A 19463-nucleotide genomic window follows, 5' to 3' on the forward strand; every position below is an offset into this window, starting at 1 on the left:
GATTCTTGGTGGAGGGACCAATGTAAGACAGGGCCCCCCAGGTATGGGCAAAGTATGGGCAGGTGGAGAGGCAGAACTCTCAGTTGGGGCTGTTAGAGAGGAGAAGAGACCAATGAGAATGTGTCTCTGATATTCTCCGAGATATCCTAATTGAAAATATGAGTCCAGAAAGTACCTATCACGGAGTAAAGGAGAACCTGAGATGGGCAGAGAAGATACTTTTGAGATGCCTTTCAGAAATCAAAGAGAAAAATATGTCCATTTCCACTACAAAAAAAATTTTTTTCCCAAGTTCCCCATATAGTACCAGTTCATCATAAAAAATCCAGAAAATCCAGTGTAAGTTAAATATGAAAATAAAAATCACAGGTAATCTCACCATTTATGGGATTACTTATTTGGATTATTTGAATCAGATAGTATTACTGTTTATATGTAAATAAACAAGTATGATAGATTTTTATGTAATATAGATTTTTATAAATATACATATTTTTATAAAATTATTAAAAAGTGTATATTTGATCACTGGTTACCTGCTTTTTTTCACCCGTGACCATTTCCCTAGGTTAACTATTCTTTTTTTAAAGTTATTTATTTTATTTTTTTAATATTTTACTTACTTGACAGAGAGAGAAAGAGCAAGAGCAGGGGAAGGGACAAAGGGAGAGGGAGAAGCAGACTCCCCACCGACCAGGGAGCCTCACGTGGGGCTCGATCCCAGGACCCTGAGATCATGACCTGAGCCAAAGGCAGAGGCTTAACCCACTGAGCCACCCAGGCACCCCATTAACTGTTCTTTTATGACTGTTTTAAATGACTGCAATATTCTATAAATGAACAAATTATAATTAATTTTATTGGCTGTCAGTAAAACTTTATCTAATTTTTAATTATTATAGTAAATATTGCAGTTACATTTATTTATAACCATGTAGTTAAATATCTTCACAGATAAGCCATAGTGACGTGCACAGATTATTTCCTTATGAGAAATTTCTCTAAGTTGAATTGCCCATTCCTAGAGAACATACCTTTTTAAAAAAATATGTTCACTTTTCTTACAACAACTTCCATAAAAACTAAACTCTACAGATTCTAGCATCAGATTTAGCGACCCACGGAATATTAACGTCGAGTGGATTTTTGACATAATCAATCAGGCACCCTTTATTTCACATCTGAAAAATCGAGGGCTCATGAATTGAAGTGAGTTGCCTCTGTGTCACCCCAGGGGATAAACAAGGACAATGACGTGTCCTTCTGGACATAGCCATTACATTAAATATGCTGCATTATATACTGGTTGTATCAGAGTACATTACATTAGAAGTGACCCTGTAGATTTTTTCCAGCTAGAAATTTATGGCCAAGGTATTATCACAACAAACATATAAAGATGGACTGGGGTGGGGGAAATTACTGGCCAGGAGCAGGTGTTAGACCAGTAGTGTAAGTTAATCTTTTCCTAAGGCTTCTCCAAGCATAGCAGATAGTTCTCAGTGTTTCTGAAGTATTCACTGACTCATCGGGAGTGGGATGGCTTCTTCCAGGAGGGATTTTAACCACCCAGATACAGCATAACTGCCCTAAAGTCTCTCATAAACTCTGGGTTTCCTGCAGTAGCTCAACACGGAATGCCCTTACTTACAGCCTAATTTGTGTTGACACTATCTTTGCCATTTACCAATAAAATAGGTAACAGAGATCGAAGAAGAAATAGAATTGAATACATAGCATGGGATTAGACTATGTTCAACCAAATTAAAACATCAGCATCTTTTTTTAAAAGATTTTATTTATTTATTTATTTGACAGAGAGAGATCACAAGCAGGCAGAGAGGCAGGCAGAGAGAGAGGATAACAGGCTCCCTGCTGAGCAGAGAGCCCGATGCGGGGCTTGATCCCAGGACCCTGAGATCATGACCTGAGCCAAAGGCAGAGGCTTAACCCACTGAGCCACCCAGGTGTCCCAAAATGTCAGCATCTTATTTAAAGTTACATTTTAAAGGTGGTCTTTCTGAAATTTATATATATGGAAAATACAAGAGATTTCCCTGTGCTCTAATGAAGGGGCTCAAAATTATCCATAAATAAGAGGCATATGACTGACAGACCACAAGATATGATATGATATGATACGATATTTTAATGTAGTGTTTATTTTATGGCAGAATTATAAAATACATGTAATATGCCACGTATTCATAGAAGCAATGCTATGAGATAGATCCTATTTTTCCTTATGTTACAGTAAACTGAGGATTAGAGGATGTTTAATAATTTGCTCAAAGACATATAGGTGGTCAGTGATGGAGCTTAGACTCAAACTCATGTCTAAGTGACTTCAAAGCCATCAACCAGACTTCCGTCATGTTGAATTTTCACTGTAATGCTTAACCCTAGAAATTCCAAGGACTCTGTCAAATCATGACTAATTCATGAGCCAGTCTATGAAATTTGTAACTCAAATCACTCCCTAGATTAGACAGGTCACTTACAATAGAATGCTGTTACAGGAGGGGCTGTGATACAGCATTAGAAATAAATGGTTGTTCGCCAGCTGGGAATGAGATATTATTTAGCATTCCAGGAAGATGCGATGCTACAGGGTCAGTAAGAAGTCTTGAGTAGCCCGTGAAGGGTTGACAACCTGGAGAAAGGGACAGCATGGTCTGGATTTGGAGTTTCACTTGAATATTTGTCAGAGTGTCTGCAGGCAGCCTGGGGTCCCAGAGTCATCCTCATGGATGAGGCTAGGATTTGACCTAGTCAGTGGTTCTCAAATTAGAGGGTATTCCGGAATCCCCTGAAGGTGTGTGAAAACAGAGAGTTTCTGATTCCATGGCAGCTGGGGCAGCTCCCGGAGAATTTACTTTTCTAGCAAGTTCTCAGGTGATGTTGCTCCTTCTGGTCTGGGGACCACTTGAGAACCATTGACCCAGAGTCATTTCAGGTGTGGGAAGCGAGATTTGTACATCAGACAGGACGTTGCAATGACAGAATTCTCTCTCAGATAATCTCACAATATCCATAGGTTAATGATCTTTCCCGAATAACGAAACTTGCCAAGAGCAGATGGTTTTCCTGGGCATTTCAGTCCAGCAACCCCTTTCTGTCTTCCCTGTGGGTAGATGACTGACTCTCACCCACTACAAACAAAAGTCCAGAAGTAAAACAAGATAATTTTCAATTCCTTGACTATCATAAAATTGTTAGAGACCTCAGCCTATATCCAAATGGGATCTTCTTTTGCTGGTGCCAAAAAAGCTTATTAGGGATGACTGACCCTTAGTAACTTGGCTATATGCATCCCATTTGAATCATTGCATTTCTCAGTTTTCAAGAAAACCTGTTTTTTCCCAAGCCTCATTTACCTTTAAGCTTTTTTTTTTTTTTATGTTTTAGAGGCAATTAAACAAACGTATCGCAAAGTGATTTACATTTACATTATTAAAGCATTGCTTTTGAAACAAAAATACTGTATAATCTCATATGATTTTACTAAACCCATCTCTAAAAGAGTGAGCATTGCATTTTTTTTTAACTTTTTTTTTTTTTAAAGATTTTATTTATTTATTTGGCAGAAAGAGAGAGTGAGAGCACAAGTAAGCAGAGCGGCAGGCAGAGGGAGAGAGAGAAACAGGCTCCCTGCTGAGCAGGGAGCCTGATGCGGGGCTCGATCCCAGGACCCTGGAATCATGACCTGAGCTGAAGGCAGAGGCTTAACCCACTGAGCCACCCAGGCGCCCCTGAGCATTGAATTTTATAGTGTGTGTCTGTGTGTGTGTGTGTGTGTTTGCCTACTTCTGTTTTATTTTAGAGGGAGATTTTCTGAGTTTAACTCATACAGTATTCAGTTGCATTTCTCAGATGTTTACAGAGAAGCAATTCTTTAATAACTAGGTCTAATTTTTCAGTCAATTAGAGATTTTAGATTCGAAAAGGATCTTAGAAATGATCTAGTTCAGAAGTCAGCAGACTTTCTATGTAAAGGGCTGGATAGTAAGCAGTTTCACTTCTGCAGGTGTGATGTTATGATATAATAAGGAATATATTTTTGACTCCATTTCCAGCTCCCAGCCAGAGCTCCTAAACCTTATTATAACTCCCTAGGCAATACAGGTGCTAGGATCATCTTTCCTTCTAATATTTGGTCTTTGACCCTGGTTCCTGATACAGAGTCCCTACATTCCTTGGGTTTTCCTGGGTGATAGGGGCATTGCTTATTCTGATAAGGCAGTTCTAATGAGGTGGCTTCCGGATAGCTTCAGGATGGGGGAGGGTCACCAGAAAGGACATGCCGTGACCAGAAGCTTGAAACTTTCAGCCCCATTCCCCCATCCTCCAGGGAGGGGAGAGGGGCCAGAGACTGAGTTAATAGTTGGTCATACTTACTGATGAAGTCTCTATAATGGTCCTTGATCTTCGGGGTTTGGAGAACTGCCAAGTCCCTGAACATGTTGAGGTGCCGAGAGGGTGGTGTGCTGAGAAAGGACATGGAAAAGGACCCTTTTCCTCATACCTTGCCCTGTGGTCTCTTCCATCTGTCTAATCCTATCTTGCATTTAAAAAAAAAAAAAAAAACCACACATAGCCTAGTAAATCAACTGTTTTCTGGAGTTCTGTGAGCCATTCTAGCAGATTATCAAACTTGTAGATGGAGTTAGAGAATTCTCTGGTGTATAGTCCGTCACTCAGCGTAGGTGACACGCCAAACTTGTGATTGGTGTCTGAAGTGGGGCGATCTTGTGGGACTGAGTCCTGGACGGTCAGGATCAAAACTGAGTGAAATGGTAGGCCATCCGGCTTAGGTCCACAGAGAACCGGGGCATTGTTTGGAATGGGGGGTAAACCCCACACGTCTGTGTTAGAAGTACTGTGGGTAGAGTATAGGGAAAAAGGAGTTCGCATTCAGCAGGCCATGTGGTCTCTGTGCCAACCATTAAACTTCCCCATTTTAGTGCCAGCCACAGAGAATACATAAACAAATGAATGCAGCTGTATTCTAATAAATCTTTATTGACAAAAACAGCTGGTGGTCCAGATTTGTCTCATGGGCCATAATGTGATAACCACTGACCTTGTTCATTTCCTCAGTTTATCTGTGAGGAAACTGAGGCCTGACAAGATAAGGAACTGGCCCAGCTCACCCAACTGGGACATGGCAAGGCAAAGTCTGATACTGAGGTGTGAATCCCAGATGTGTGTCTGGACCACAAACCCATGTGGCACACCAGGGATGCCCTGTGCCCATGTTCTGCATCTGGTCCAGTTGTGCATCAAAAGTTATATTCCCGGGGCACCTGGGTGGCTCAGTCAGTTGAGGGTTTGCCTTCAGCACAGGTCATGATCCTGGGTTCTGGGATCAAGTCCCGCATCCAGCTCTTTGCTCCGTGGGGAGCCTGCTTCCCCCTGTGCCTGCCGCTCCCCCTGCTTGTGCTCACATACGTGCTTTTTCTCTGACAAATAAATAAAATCATTTATTTTATTCATTTATTTTATGAATAATGCATGAAAAGGAATTTTATTCATATATTCATTTATTTTATTCATTTATTTATAAATCATTTATTATATTCCTTTGGCTGCCCCTGCTGCAAACACAGTATGAGAACAAGCGTTCCCAGTGTGTCTTTGGTGTTTTCCTTGTCACCTAGCTATAAAACTATCTCAAATGGCTTTAAGAAGCTTATATGTTTGGGACGCCTGGGTGGCTCAGTTGGTTAAGCAGCTGCCTTCAGCTCAGGTCATGATCCCAGGGTCTTGGGATCGAGTCCCGCATCGGGCTCCTTGCTCAGCGGGGAACCTGCTTCTCCCTCTGCCTCTGCCTGCCTCTCTGTCTGCCTGTGCTCACTCTCTCTGACAAATGAATAAATAAAAAAATCTTTAAAAAAAAAAAAAAGAAGCTTATATGTTTGTGAGAGTAAAGAAACTATACTTCTAAAAGGTTAATTTTTTTTTTTTAATTTTGCATAGGCTGGTGGGTTAAATGATGGCACCATTCTAAAGAGGCCAAAGATGAAGGGTTGACTCTTGGTCTGACACAGAGAAGCGCTAGTGCGAGACCACAGATGGCACAGGCCACCCGACCGAGCGCTTGTCATATGTGATCTGTGAACTCACAAGGCTTCAGGGGAAGAGAAGAGGTGGTCCAGAGCAAAGCCCTCCTGTGACGGGGAGGGACTCCAGATTAACGTTTCTGAAGATTAGAGGCAGTCTCTCATCTCGTCAATTTATCTTGTTACTTAACCATTCTTGCTGCTTACACCCTGAATCTTTTACAAGGCACATGACCCATACCCTTCCCCGCAGTACCGCTGCCTTTTGGGAAAAGGATGAACTTTGGGGCCTGACTTCAAGAACTCTGGAGGCAAAGAATCCAAAAGCTGCGAAGGTTTTGTCGGGGTCCAAACCAGAGAACTGTTCCACCTTCTCACACATGTTTTTCTGGGGCTCTTCTTGGGTTTGAGCACAGCAGCACTCAGGTCATCTCACTGTGTGTGTCTAGGTGTGAGCGTGTGTGCATGCGTTGTGTGTGGAGGTGTGTTGGGAGGGAGTTTATGAGGATCCATATGGTCTGAAGCCACATCTGCGGATTTCAGTATCTGGGATGGGATTAGGCACCTGCTCCTCTTTTCATGGTCTTGCTGCACTCCGTCTGCATATTTCATGTTTCTCCTTTTTTCTTGTGACCTACCAGTTAGTCAGTTTTCCTGATGGACTGTTCTCTATCTCAGACAGGAGCCAATTCCGTTTGGTTGCTAAGTAGCATTACTCCCACTGTTAGAAGCTTTCCTTGTAGGCAGCCTGATGTGTCACCAGGAAGCCTTTGGACAGACCACCCTGGGACAGATGCCCACCTCCGTTCCTACTGGGGGCCCCTCTGCCCCCCAAAACAGGCTCATGTTGCTGCCCTAAGTGGGAGGGTATTATCTAGTTGAATAACTTCTCAAACTTGTACTGTATTTCTCTATATTTATTTTATTGTAAAAGAAATTCACATTTTTTGGAAAAATATTTTAAAATACGCAAACTTAAGGAAGAAAACAAAAGTCATAATCCATCACCTACCTATAACACCTATTGTTGGTCATTTTCAAGTCTTTTCCCTATGTGTAATTTCATATTCCATTGATAAAAATAATAACTGTCTAACTTTATGTATTTGTTGTTTAACATTAAGTTCTAGTTTTCCCTGTGTGTGTAAATATTCTTCAAACAGTGATTGTAATTAGGTGCAATATAGATTACAATGTAGATATACTATATTTACTTAACCAATAGTGGACATTTAGGTGGTTTCATCTCTGCTAAAATTTGTCAGCATTGAAGGTCAATTTGTTAAAACAAATTCTAACCCTGTAGACTTACAGGGTTAAAAAGAATGAGATTTTTAGGGGTGCCTGGGTGGCTCAGTGGGTGAAAGCCTCTGCCTTCAGCTCAGGTCTTGATCTCAGGGTCCTGGGATCGAGCCCCACATCAGGCTCTCTGCTCAGTGGGGAGCCTGCTTCCTCCCCCCACCTGCCCTGCCTGACTCTCTGCCTACTTGTGATCTCTGTCTGTCAAATTAAAAAAAAAAAAAAGAATGAGATTTTTAAAAAAGTTTTTAATCTGTATAGTCAAATGGTTTCTAATCTATATAGTCAAATGGTTGCTTCAACTTTCACTTTCCCCAGCCATGTAAGGAGAGCCCGCTAGTCCACACTTTCACAACATTGGATGACTGCTTTAAAGAATGAGGTTTGCTATGTTAGAAAGAGGGCTTTATTAGTTTATTTATTGCTAATTATTTATTATATCAGTTACTCTGTTATTGTTGCTGCATGGAAGCAGTTGAGAGCCCAGGTGTACCTAGGCAGGAAGATGAAACACTTGGCTTTCAATTTTCACCAGTTGATATGCTAATCCAGTGAATATCTGTGTCTCCTGTAGCCTTCCTACACTGAATTTGACATCAGCGGCAATGTCCTCGCTCTGATCTTCAACCAAGGCATGATCTGGTAGGTCAGCTGTTGGACAGTGTTAGTACTTGTAGAAAAGCCTCGAAGATCATTATTGCATAAGGCACTGTAGCCTGGTGTCAGAGAAGTCCTCAGTCTGGGTCTAACTCAAACAGCTGCCTTTGCAAAGTGGATTGCTAGGAAAAGCTAATATATGTGTGTGTGTGTGTGTGTATATATAATGTGCTATATTATATATATCATAGTGCATATAGTAGTATATATAGTATATATGTTGCATGTATATGTATATATGTCTTGGAATATATAGAATATATTATATATTATACATATTATATATACTATAGAATATAGAAAAATATAAAATATATATATATATTTTTTCATATCTTAACTCTTGATCCTCAAAGGCATCTGCCTGTTTTGCAGAGCATTTCTTTATCAAATACTGAGAGACTGTTTCTGCTTTGTAGATTATTTGAAGGCTTTTTCTGCTTTTATATCCTCTGACACCAGGGTCTAACTGTGAAACATTTATGATCCCATAACCGCATGTTAAGGATGAAACAAATTAATGGAAGGCTCTTCTGAGAAACTGATTTTGTTATGTCATTATTGAGTATATTTAGAATACAACTCATTGCTACTTTTAAAAATACTACCTTACCAAATCCAGTAGTTCGTGGAGATGAAACACATCTTTTAGGAAGGTCAAGCTAAAAATACGATCTTTATTTTGTAACTTGTTTCACAGGCCATTTGCACATCAGAATTATGTCTTTTGATGTACAAAGGACTGTCATATCTTTTATGAAATGAAAGCATTCTCACTGTCAGCCTTGACAGGTTAAGATGAGCGGATACAGTAGAATTGTTTTGGAGTTTAAAAATTGAATCACAGTATGTGACTCATCTGGGGACCATGTGGTCTTGGAAATCTGTCACTCTTAACTAAGAACACCCAACCCACAGACAGTTACACTTGAGCTTCTTTATCCTACTGACACGTTTAATATCACAGTGTGCCACTGACCACGCCATTGTCCCATGTACAAGGACCAATAACTGTACAAGTTTTGCACAAGCTTCATATATTACTGAAATCCTTCAGTCATAGCTGGATTGAATCATTAAACCATTGCAAGACTGGACCTCTCTGCAAATGTTAAAATTATCTTGCTTCAGTAATATTAAGACTAGCCAAGGGCCCCATCATCCTGCCATGGGAAGTTCCTGTGTCTCCCTACATCAATACCTATGAAGGGAAGACTATAAAAAGATGATCTCCATTATCAGGTATGTTTAAAAATTTAATTCCCATCCTCTCACTTCCTAAATTTTGCAAGTTACGGCTCATGTGTCCAGAGATAAAGAGTGAAATGCATCTTCCATTCTCCAAGCAGGGAGGAAAGTCAAGGTGGCCCAAACTAGGACCACTGGCAGAGAGCGTAAAGGGAGCCGCTTCTGTAAGTCCTGCATCTTTCCTTTTCTGGAGGGGATTATGCAGTTACAGCAGAAAAATGGCTAACATGACACCTGGAACAAGGAGAAACCATCACCTTGGATCAGTTTTAAAACTCCCTGGCTTTTACAGAGTGCCACAAATCCCTCAGACCTGGCAGGTGCCATTTGTGTAGACATCTGCTGCATGTCTGTTTCTCTCGCTAAGACAACAGATTGGCCTAGCAATTTATTTTCATGATCGGAAAAGCTGTTGTGACGGCTGTCCGGATGAGTTTCACTTACAATTTTGCAGCTCTGTGGTCCACTATTGTTCATGTTGAGATTCTTAAATATCTACAGACCCTCCCCCATTTTCTCATGGGCAGACCCATTATCAAAATCTCTCCACTATCACGACACTATCCCTTTCTATGTATTCATCCTTTAGGTATTGGCCAAGTCTTGCTTCTTCTTAGTCTGAAAAAGACATTAGAAAGTGATGGTGTTTTTTGAGTGTACAGAGATAATCATACACTTACCAGAGTTTCAGAAGCAAAAGAACTATTATTTGGACCTTTGGATCCACCCTTGGTACAGATGGTCTTTTCTCGTCTCCCAGGAAGCTAGTGAAGGATGGGGATGTGGTGTGGTGGGCGAAGTGTGGAGAGTGTGTGTTCTAAGTGCCATAGGGTCCCCTGTACCAGGGGACTCACACCTGGCAAGCTGCTATTCTACAAGGCACGAGGAACTGATACTTGAGTTTGGCCATACAGAAATACTCAATTCCCTTGGTTTGTGACTGGAGACATTCAGCTGTTGCTTTGTGGGTTTCTAATTAATGGAGGTTATTTACACTGATGCTATCAACGTGAAACTTTATAGGTAAAATCCATTTTGTCATGAAATGGGCTGAAATGACCAGTCAACCTTCATATGACACACTTAATTTAAAATGGACAGCATAGGTTTTTGCAATCCTATTTTAAAATGATGAACACATATCCTGTCTCCCTTGTAGCAGGGTGTCGAGGCAGCAGAGAACACGGTGAAAGGGCAGATGGGTTTGGACATTGCTCCAACACTGTCTCTCTGTCTGCCCTTTCACGAGTGTTGTCACTGTCTGCTACCTCATTTTCTTGGTTGATCAAATGTGAATAATTTACCTGACGTGTACCATGTCACCGGAGTAATAAGGAGAGCTCAGTAAAAGAAGCTTTCATTTGCTTTGATCTTCTTGGAAGAAAAGCATTTTATAAAGCTGAGGTATTCCAGTGATCTTTAACTGACGGATGATGGGCTCAAGTCTGGGGAAGGGGCTTAGTGAGCCGAGCTGATTAGTGAGTCAGAGACAGGATGAGCAGGAGGGTGCAGGTATCAGTGTGCTGTTTTTCTAGTTTATGGTTCTTGAGCCATTTCTTCAATATTTATTTTGAAAATCTGAACTTTATTTGTAGATGCACGTATACAGGTGTGTGCATGTGCATGTATACAGGTGAAGGAAGTAGGTACACATAGAGGTACAAATAGATGCGGCTTTAGGTAAATCTGCATCTTCAACGATGTACAGAATTGTGTCTGAGGATAAATTAGCTTGTGCAGCAGTTCAGCAGAACCCCAAATCTCAGTGGCTTCCAAAGGGAAGCGTTTACTTCCTGTTTTCTCTACATGCCCAATGAGGGTTGGTAGAGGGCTCTGCCCTTGCAAGTTACTTTCACCGTGGATTCCTAGATTGGCAAAATCGGGTCCATCTGGAACATCACTGGTCAGGAGAGCAGAGAGATGAGAACAGAATCCACACAGGGCTTTTAGTGTCTCTAGTAGTGAGACACCTCGTTATAATTACCATTTCATTGGCCAAAACAAATCCCATGGCCAAGCCTGCCTTTTAGAAGGGAGCAAGTATAATGATTCACAAGCATCTCACATCACTAATACTGGCATTTGGGGATACAGTGGAGCACTATGTAATTCTGGTCCCATTCTTGAGGCTCTAGGATCCTCTTGCTCTCCTATAATAAAGGTACCCTGTGCTGTTCCAAAGTCTATCTTCTTACCTTTTTTTAATTCATAAATTTTCTATTTTAGAGCAGTGTTGGGTTCACAGACAAACTGAGTGGAGAGTACAGAGCATTCCCATACGTCCCCATCCCCTGATACGCACAGCCTCCCCTACTGTCAAGTCCCCAGATGACAGTGGCACACGTATTATAGCTGATGAACCTGCATGGCTAGATCAGCATCTGAAGTTTGTATCATTAAAAGAAAAAAATCATTTAGCTTCCTTCAGAGTCTCTGGTCCATTCAGTATGTTTTTGTTTGTTTGTTTGTTTGTTTGTTTTTTAAAGATTTTACTTATTTATTTGACAGACAGATCACAAGTAGGCAGAGAGGCAGGCAGGGGGGTGGGGAGGCAGGTAAGAAAGTAAACAGATTAAATTAAATTAAATGAATGTGTTGAATTTTTATCTCAAACACATAAAGGTTCCTATAGACTATTAAGAAAACACTGTCTATTATTGGGCATAAGTACATCAGCTCTAAAACACCATAATAGCTACATAGCTAATAGAGAATAGCATCAGAAAAAGATAAATTTATTTGAATTTTTTCTCTTCCATTAAGCAAAAATTAATTAGCCACGAGAAAAATAATTAATCTAGATGTGCAGTTTATTTGAATAGAGTGAGTGCTTTCAGGGGCAGTTATATTAAAGAGAAGTTAAATTTCTGAATTTATTAATCAATGATTTGAGTATTAGTGGAAATCTGAGAAATAGAAGAGAGAACTTAATACATGTGATACAGGGGCGCCTGGGTGGCTCAGTGGGTTAAAGCCTCCACCTTCAGCTCAGGTCATGATCCCAGGGTCCTGGGATCGACCCCTACATCGGGCTTTCTGTGTAGCAGGGAGCCTACTTCCCTCTCTCTCTGCCTGCCTCTTTGCCTACTTGTGATCTCTGTCAAATAAACAAAATCTCTAAAAAAATAAAAATACATGTGATACATTGTTTTCTCTGTTGTAGTTTGTTTATTAATGAGAGCAGATATCGTTAGTGAACGGCATAATTGCCATGCGAGAATTCCATAGGCAATTCCTGGATAATGGGGGGATGGTGAAATGTGCACAGAAGATGGAAATTGACCAGTCAATTTTATTTATAAAAATGGGTTTGTGGGTTGAACGCCGCGCTACCTTTAAATATGATGTGAAGTGAGCAGGTGCTATGTGACTCTGTTACGAAGAGAAGACTGGAACTGAGCAGAGGCACATTTTTCTTTCCAGGATGGGCTCCTTCTTCGCCCCCAGCCTCCCAGGCATCAATATCCTTCGACTCCACACATCCATGTACTTCCAGTGCTGGGCCGTGATGTGTTGCAACGTCCCTGAGGCCAGGGTCTTCAAAGCTTCCAGATCGAATAACTTCTACCTGGGCATGCTACTGCTCATCCTCTTCCTGTCCACCATGCCCGTCCTGTACATGATCGTGTCGCTGCCGCCATCTTTTGACTGTGGCCCCTTCAGGTTCTGGCCTTTGAAAATGCTGTTTTCTTCCAGGCGTGGAACTAGGAATAGTCTCTCTCATGAGTTTTGTTTCCCCCTGCCCCGCCCCCCCGCCCCACCAACAGCGGCATTTTGGTCTGTAGAAACGTGATTCTTTGGGCAGTCAGACTCATGAGGTAACATGGAGATTCTTAGGCAAGTCCCTCAATTTTCTTACTTGGGAATCATAAAAGGGAAGATGATTTGTGTGCACCCGGACTCTACCTGGGTAAAATATGGACAATAAATCAGAGCCACGAGGGTAGCAAAGAGCAAGGTTTGATGATTATGCTGGTGGGGATGTGAAAATTTTCCTGATGCTAGGCTACCACGTCCAAAAATCAGAAGTTATCGCTAGGTCATGCCCAATAGGATATAATTAATTAAAAGTAGATTATTGCACAAGCTATGTAGAAATGGGATCGTTATTAGATAATTATGAATATAAAGTGGGTCACACATTTTATAATCCACAATGCTACATGCCAGTAAAACATTGAGGATAATGTGCAGCACGTATAATCTCTCAAAATAACAAGGATAAATCGTTCACATCAGTAATAAAAAGTCAGTAAGTTTCTCTGATCCAAGCTGAAATGGGCTTTTTCTCCAGTTCTCTATGACCAAGTTCTGTCTGTGACACTTATCAAGGAAACAAAGTCCCTGGGATCTGAGGAACTAAGATTTCATTCCCTAAATAGGGCCTTAGAAATGAATCTACCAAAAAGAAAGAAAGAAAGAAAGAAATGAATCTACCATGGACCCCCCCGGGTGGCTCAGTTGGTTGAGCATCTGACTCTTGAATTTGGCTCAGGTGATCTCAGGGTGGTGAGAGAGAGCTCTGCACTCATCAGGCTCCACACCCAGTGTGGAGCCTGCTTAAGATTCTTTCTCTCCCTCCTCTCCTCTGCCCTCTCTCTTAAAAAAAAAAGAGTCCCCCCAAAGAATCTCTGCCTGTTGAGTCATTGGTCAGCATGCATTTGATTTCTTTCTCCTTCCCAAGTGAAAGAAATGTGAACGTGGAAAGCCATGTGGGTGACAAGCATGAGCCAATCTTGCTGTCAGATGCCAAGTTATTAAAGTCAAAAGTTTCATTGCTCACAGACTTAAGTATAAAAGAGGCATTTTCACTCTAACAATAGTTAGAGGAGTTACTGCTTTACTGAGGGAAAAAAAGAAAATGTTAAGCCAGCTGATAGGTCAGAAACTACTGAAGTTCTGTTATACTTCAGAAGCTGATGTTGACAAATCCTGATCAGTTCCGAACCCTCCCAACCCTCCCCACCCTGGGCTGAAATATATAATGCAGATAGTGACATCTGGAGACTAAATATGAAATTGCAGTCTTGAAGAAGAGCTTGGTCTTAATAAATGTCTAATGAATTTCAGGGTATAAAGTTCACCAGATAAGCCATTCAAAGACGTCAGTTAATTGCAAATTACCCATGCAAGTGAATATCCACGTTGAGTTTTAGATGTGCTTTAACTTTCTAGTTGCAAGTCGATCTTTCTCAGAAAAATGTATCAAACGAAGGGAAACCCCCACGAGGTCCACATGGAGCTGGATGGAACAAGTACGTTCCTGTGAAAGATATCATTGAGCTAGACCTGTACCATGACCACACAATTTTAGCCTTTTGAGCCTAACTCCTCTGTTTCTCTTTATATCACACACAGTTACTATGAACTTAATGAAAAAAAGATGAGATTGTATCTAAGGCATACTCTCTGATTTTGACCAAGTGTTTTCCAATTGGCAAACTTAGGCAAAGTTTCTGCATATATATCGAGATTCTGAGATCAAGAAAATTTTACATATTTTCAGTAGCATGTCAGGAAAGGGGTATTTCTATCTTACTTAAATAGTCTATTTCTCATGTCAGTTTCCTCATTTAGGAGCAAAAAAAAAAAAATATATATATATATATATATATATATATATATATATATATATATATATGCTTTGTTTCTTTGTTTGGACTTAAATGTTTACAAGTCTTGCTCTGCCCAGAAACTAGGAATGAGGTGAGAAAACATGCATTAATGCTTGGCCATCCTAGGGATCCTGAGTTTGGGTTGGTTTGCTCAGCCTGTCTAGTCTGACCCTATGTGGCAGCTGGGTGGGGAGGAAACATGCATTTGAGGTAGGTTAATGGGTGGCCCCACAAGGGACACAGTGATGGCTAATCCCTCCCAGGTACAGGTATGTTTTCTTCAGGTAAGGTGGCTCCATACCTTGGAAGAAGACCCATTCTGTAAAGCAATTTGATGAGGTATTCTTGCTTGTTGTGGTTTTCTGAGAGCTGACTAAGGAGCGTGAATTTTCCAGAAGATTATTCTGATAGGCTGTTAAGTGGATTTACCTTAAACAGTTCAGCAAGGTAAAAACTATTTATTTGGTGTCCCAATTAAGAAAAAAATTCTCTACTTGCTCTACCATATTGGCTGATGGGACGTTTCTCCCCCAGCCCCTCGCTAATAATTCTGAACAATTTCTAATTCTCTAGGTTCTCCGTTCTCTCCATGTCAGTATCACTGTAATTATGTTTGTATGTATTTTCATCTTACTGCAAAGTTATTGTGTGTTTATCCTAGAAAACCTGGAAACTATAGAAACATTTCTACATGAAAATAAACACTGCTCATAATCCCAAAGATTACCAACTGAAATAACAACTCTCAACATTTCGGCATGTTGTGTTCTGGTTTTCATTTTATGCAGCTTTTAAAAATAACTGAGATCGTACACTAAGTGCAGATTTATATTGTATCGTAACACTTTTATATTTATATTTACTTCTGTTTTACATTGTGGTGCTGCTATTATTTATTTGCTATTGTACTTTATGTGTGTGTGTGTGTGTTTTTTAATAATGTTGCTGGCTTCTTGAGGTTGGGGATAGAATATTTTCAACTCTGTGAGTCTAAACACAGTAGAGTGTTGGCCGGTAATTTGAAGTAATGAAAGAATAACGACTGCTTATGCATTAAGCAATAGAGGAAATGTAGGAGTAAACTGGACACTGATTCTGGTCCTGGACGCTCTCAGTCCACTGGCAAGACGGTCTGCTCATAGACGTTCTAATGCACGGTGGATGGAGCTATGCCCATAGGACCTTACGTGCAGTGTCATTTCATCTGACCATAGAGTCACAGCCGACTGGAAAGGGCTTCTGGGGATACTGGGATGTGGCACACTTTGGCTAAACTGTCAGAAAAAAAGGATTTTTAGGGATCAGTAGATGCTTCTTTCGTTTGTATAGAAATAAGAGATCTGGACTCCTATTAAGACGCGAGACCTCGAAAGGGGAGAATCCCCAGAGATGCTAATGACTTTGAACTTGGGACAGTTTGAATGCAGAGAAGACCTTTGTGGGTAGAGAACATTTTGTAAAATTCCAGTCCCCCCATTCTAATCACAGTCATCAGCCTCAGCCCAAGAAGTTGGAGAAGGGAGAGTGGATGGTCTTACCTTCTCTCGTCCTTGCCTAGCGTCTCACTTGAGCTGTATCCCCCGTGTCTAGGAGAAAAGCATGACCAGTTTGAATGGATGAGGACAAAGAAATTTTAACGGAATAAACTGATATAATCTTGAATTGTCTGCAGGCTACATTCCCCCTTAATACAGACAGGTCTTGCTAGGTGCAGATTTGTAATTTGTGAAGCGAAACTTACACCTCGGCAGTTCAGTAACTAACTCTTGACTAGATACTTGGGGTTACTCTCAGTCTTTCGAAAGCTATTATTAGTTAGACCATGAGCAAAACAAAAAAACAACAAACTCATCTGGAACTTGTGGTTCATGTTTGTCTAGTAGGTGAGAATGTATAAAGATCAAAAAACAAAAGTGAAACCAGAATATTAAGTGTTATACCAACCTTTATTCTGAAGATCATACCACTTGGCGATAAATAACCTAATCTTCTTTTCTGAGAATTGCAGCTTTCATAGTATAATCAATATGCACATACAGAAAAAATAGCTTGGCATGATGGGCATTATTTTATAATTCTGAATATTATGTACGAAGATAAGTCAGACTTCCTGCTCTCATTTTTCTAGCTTACAAAAGGCTGATTCTTACCTTAATGGGCTGAGAACAAACCCATTAAGGACTTCTGCTTTTCAGGCGTATTTTCCTTCTTTTTGCATTTTCTGTTCCTTGTAGTGGGACTGAGCCGGCAGTCATTAGGGCCTGTCCGCAAGAAGTGGCAGAGGGAGAAAGGGCTCATCATTCAGTGTGGCTACCCATTAATAACTCCCACGAAAGCAGTCTGTGGGAAATGAGATAGCAGCTATTGCATGGGAGAGATACTGGATTATTTGTGGACTTTATTCCGTTAAGCTCTTCTTTATGTTCATTTCTAAGGCTAATTAAACAATCGAGTGCACTATTTATTCAGCCCAAAGGGAGTGTTCCCCAACAAGGACAGCTGGCTGAGGGGTAGAGTTATGAGCTATTTATAAAATAATATTTCAATCAAAATCTTAGAAATACAGCTTTAAAAAACCTTCTCCTAATGCTGTGGTTAAATTCCTAATTGCTCAACCGTGTGTTTTTGTCGGGATACCATGTCTCCTCCCTCACCCACATGTTGACAATAAGAGGTCAAAGTGCCCAGAGCTGGAGCTAAACATTAGGTTCCCAGCCTGAAAGAGCCCTGAGGTGGTGTTCGAGAAAGATTTCTAGTTTTCTTGCTGTCATCATGGTTTTTACCTAGGTTGTAAATAAACCTCTCTCCCCTGCCCCTCTTTTTTTTCCCAGTGGCAAAAATAGAATGTTCGAAGTCATTGGAGAAACACTGGAGCATGATTTCCCAAGCTGGATGGCGAAGATCTTGAGGCAGCTTTCTAATCCTGGACTGGTCATCGCTATCATTTTGGTTATGGTGTATGTGCTTCTCCACTCTTAGACAGGGTCTTTGTAATGAAGAATGGCTCCTTGTAAATTTCAGACTTCTTTTTTTTTTTTTAAAGCTTTCCCACGCTTTCTAAGGGTTGTGCTGTAACCTCCCCAAATTCAGGACTGATTACATGGTGGTGAGAGGCTGAAATTCATGAGCCATTTTCTAATCCTATTGGATGTAATTCATAGCCATCTGCATCTGTCTTTGCCTGCCTAGGATTATAAGATTTGTTCCCAAGTAACCAAAATAATTATCAGTAAACAGCTAAAGCAAGGGAAACATAAATACTAAATGCTAGATCTAATCAGCACACGAGCTTCCCCCTGTCTCCTGGCCCCCACCTTTATGGAACAAGAGTTCCATAAAGCAGATGGCTGGGAACACATAGAAATGATGAGCCTCTGAGTTAATATTCCCTCTGGGGGCCCTATTGGCTATATTTTAGGACTAAGGGTTTAAGGAGTTCTAGAAAGTACCGTGTCCTTGTTCCTGAAAGGCCATCAGTAAGTGTGTGTCCACAGTAATACAATCAGAGAATCAAAAGGGTCTTGGAAAGGTCACTTAGTCTATCCCTTCAAAAGTCAGAGGTGGTATCCAAAGAGGAACTTGGGAGGGGGGTTTTTGTCCCCATGAAACTTTCATTGGCTTCTCTTGACCACCACAGAGATAAAATTACATTCTGAGGTAAAATATATGCTTACTGTCAAAGAGCTTAAAAAGAAAAAAAGTACGCTAGACCTTCCTTTCAACCCCTGAAGCCCTCTCAAATAGAAAGTCTGAAACCACCATTGCGCTCTCTCAGTCAAGGAGGGCAAGTAGGAAACCACCCTCAGAAACACTTTAAAAACAAAGCTGATGCAAAGGGTGGGATTTGTTTTTAAAAAGGTAAAACTAGGAAATCTTCTGAAAACAATGATTTGAAGTACATGAATTGGGTTCTGGGCCAAGTTGTTAGCATCATCTTTGTGATGGTCAGTCATGGTCATGGTAATGGGCCACATCAGAGACAACGGGTGTCATCATTAAAGTGATTTTCCCTAGGTAAGAAAGAGTACAGTATAGCAAAGTGGTAATGGTTAGTTGGCAATAAATCCAACCTCTTTACATGTGACCTCTTCTCTGAGGGTGAGCTAATAGCCCAGGGGGATAATTCAACAGTAAAGCAGATTACGTTTATTTTTTTAGAGAACCTTGATGGTGGGGTGGCATTCAGAATCTGGTCGTGAGTCTCTGGTGCACACGTGTTAGAAATTGACCTGCTGGATGCAGCCTGTTTCACCAGATGGCCCTTGAAGTGATTTTTCTTTTCCAGATTTTCATGTTACAGTGGCTTCTGGGACCACGTGAAGTATTACCTGGTTTTTAAAAGTCAAGGCCATTTAGTGGTATAAATGAGATCCTATATTAAAAAAATAAAACCCAACAAAACTTAATGTCAGATTTTATGACTATCGTCTTAACTCACTGAGAGATTTATTTCTAAGCAAAGGAGCAACATTGTTCTAATGCCACCAATCGAAGATTTAACAAGCTGTCTGAGAGTGTGGAAGAAGAACTAATGTTGCCTGTGTTCCAGGCACTACCTGTACATTAATCATTTAATTTCCAC

At 40.7% G+C, this 19463-nt stretch overlaps 1 protein-coding gene and 1 long non-coding RNA gene across 3 annotated transcripts in view; one reads left to right on the plus strand and one right to left on the minus strand.

The window, feature by feature from the left end:
• TMC1 (transmembrane channel like 1) overlaps window positions 1-19463 on the plus strand; it is a 206495-nt gene that overhangs the window by 179699 nt on the left and 7333 nt on the right. Inside the window, exons 20-22 of the mRNA XM_080820083.1 lie at window positions 7936-8003; window positions 12690-12929; window positions 17713-17838. Coding sequence (XP_080676209.1) covers window positions 7936-8003; window positions 12690-12929; window positions 17713-17838 — 434 coding nt within the window. The remainder of the gene's footprint in view (window positions 1-7935; window positions 8004-12689; window positions 12930-17712; window positions 17839-19463) is intronic.
• Window positions 14391-17132, minus strand: LOC308353235. Of its 2 annotated transcripts, none has more exons than XR_013967772.1 (3): window positions 17032-17132; window positions 16420-16467; window positions 14391-14529 (listed from the first exon to the last, which is right to left on the minus strand). It is a non-coding gene; the product is annotated as an uncharacterized lncRNA (long non-coding RNA). The 2 variants fall into 2 exon arrangements; XR_013967773.1 differs by lacking the exon at window positions 17032-17132 and adding an exon at window positions 16826-16962.

This window comes from Martes martes, assembly GCF_963455335.1.
Source record: "Martes martes genome assembly, chromosome: 12".
NCBI classification, from domain to species: domain Eukaryota; kingdom Metazoa; phylum Chordata; class Mammalia; order Carnivora; family Mustelidae; genus Martes; species Martes martes.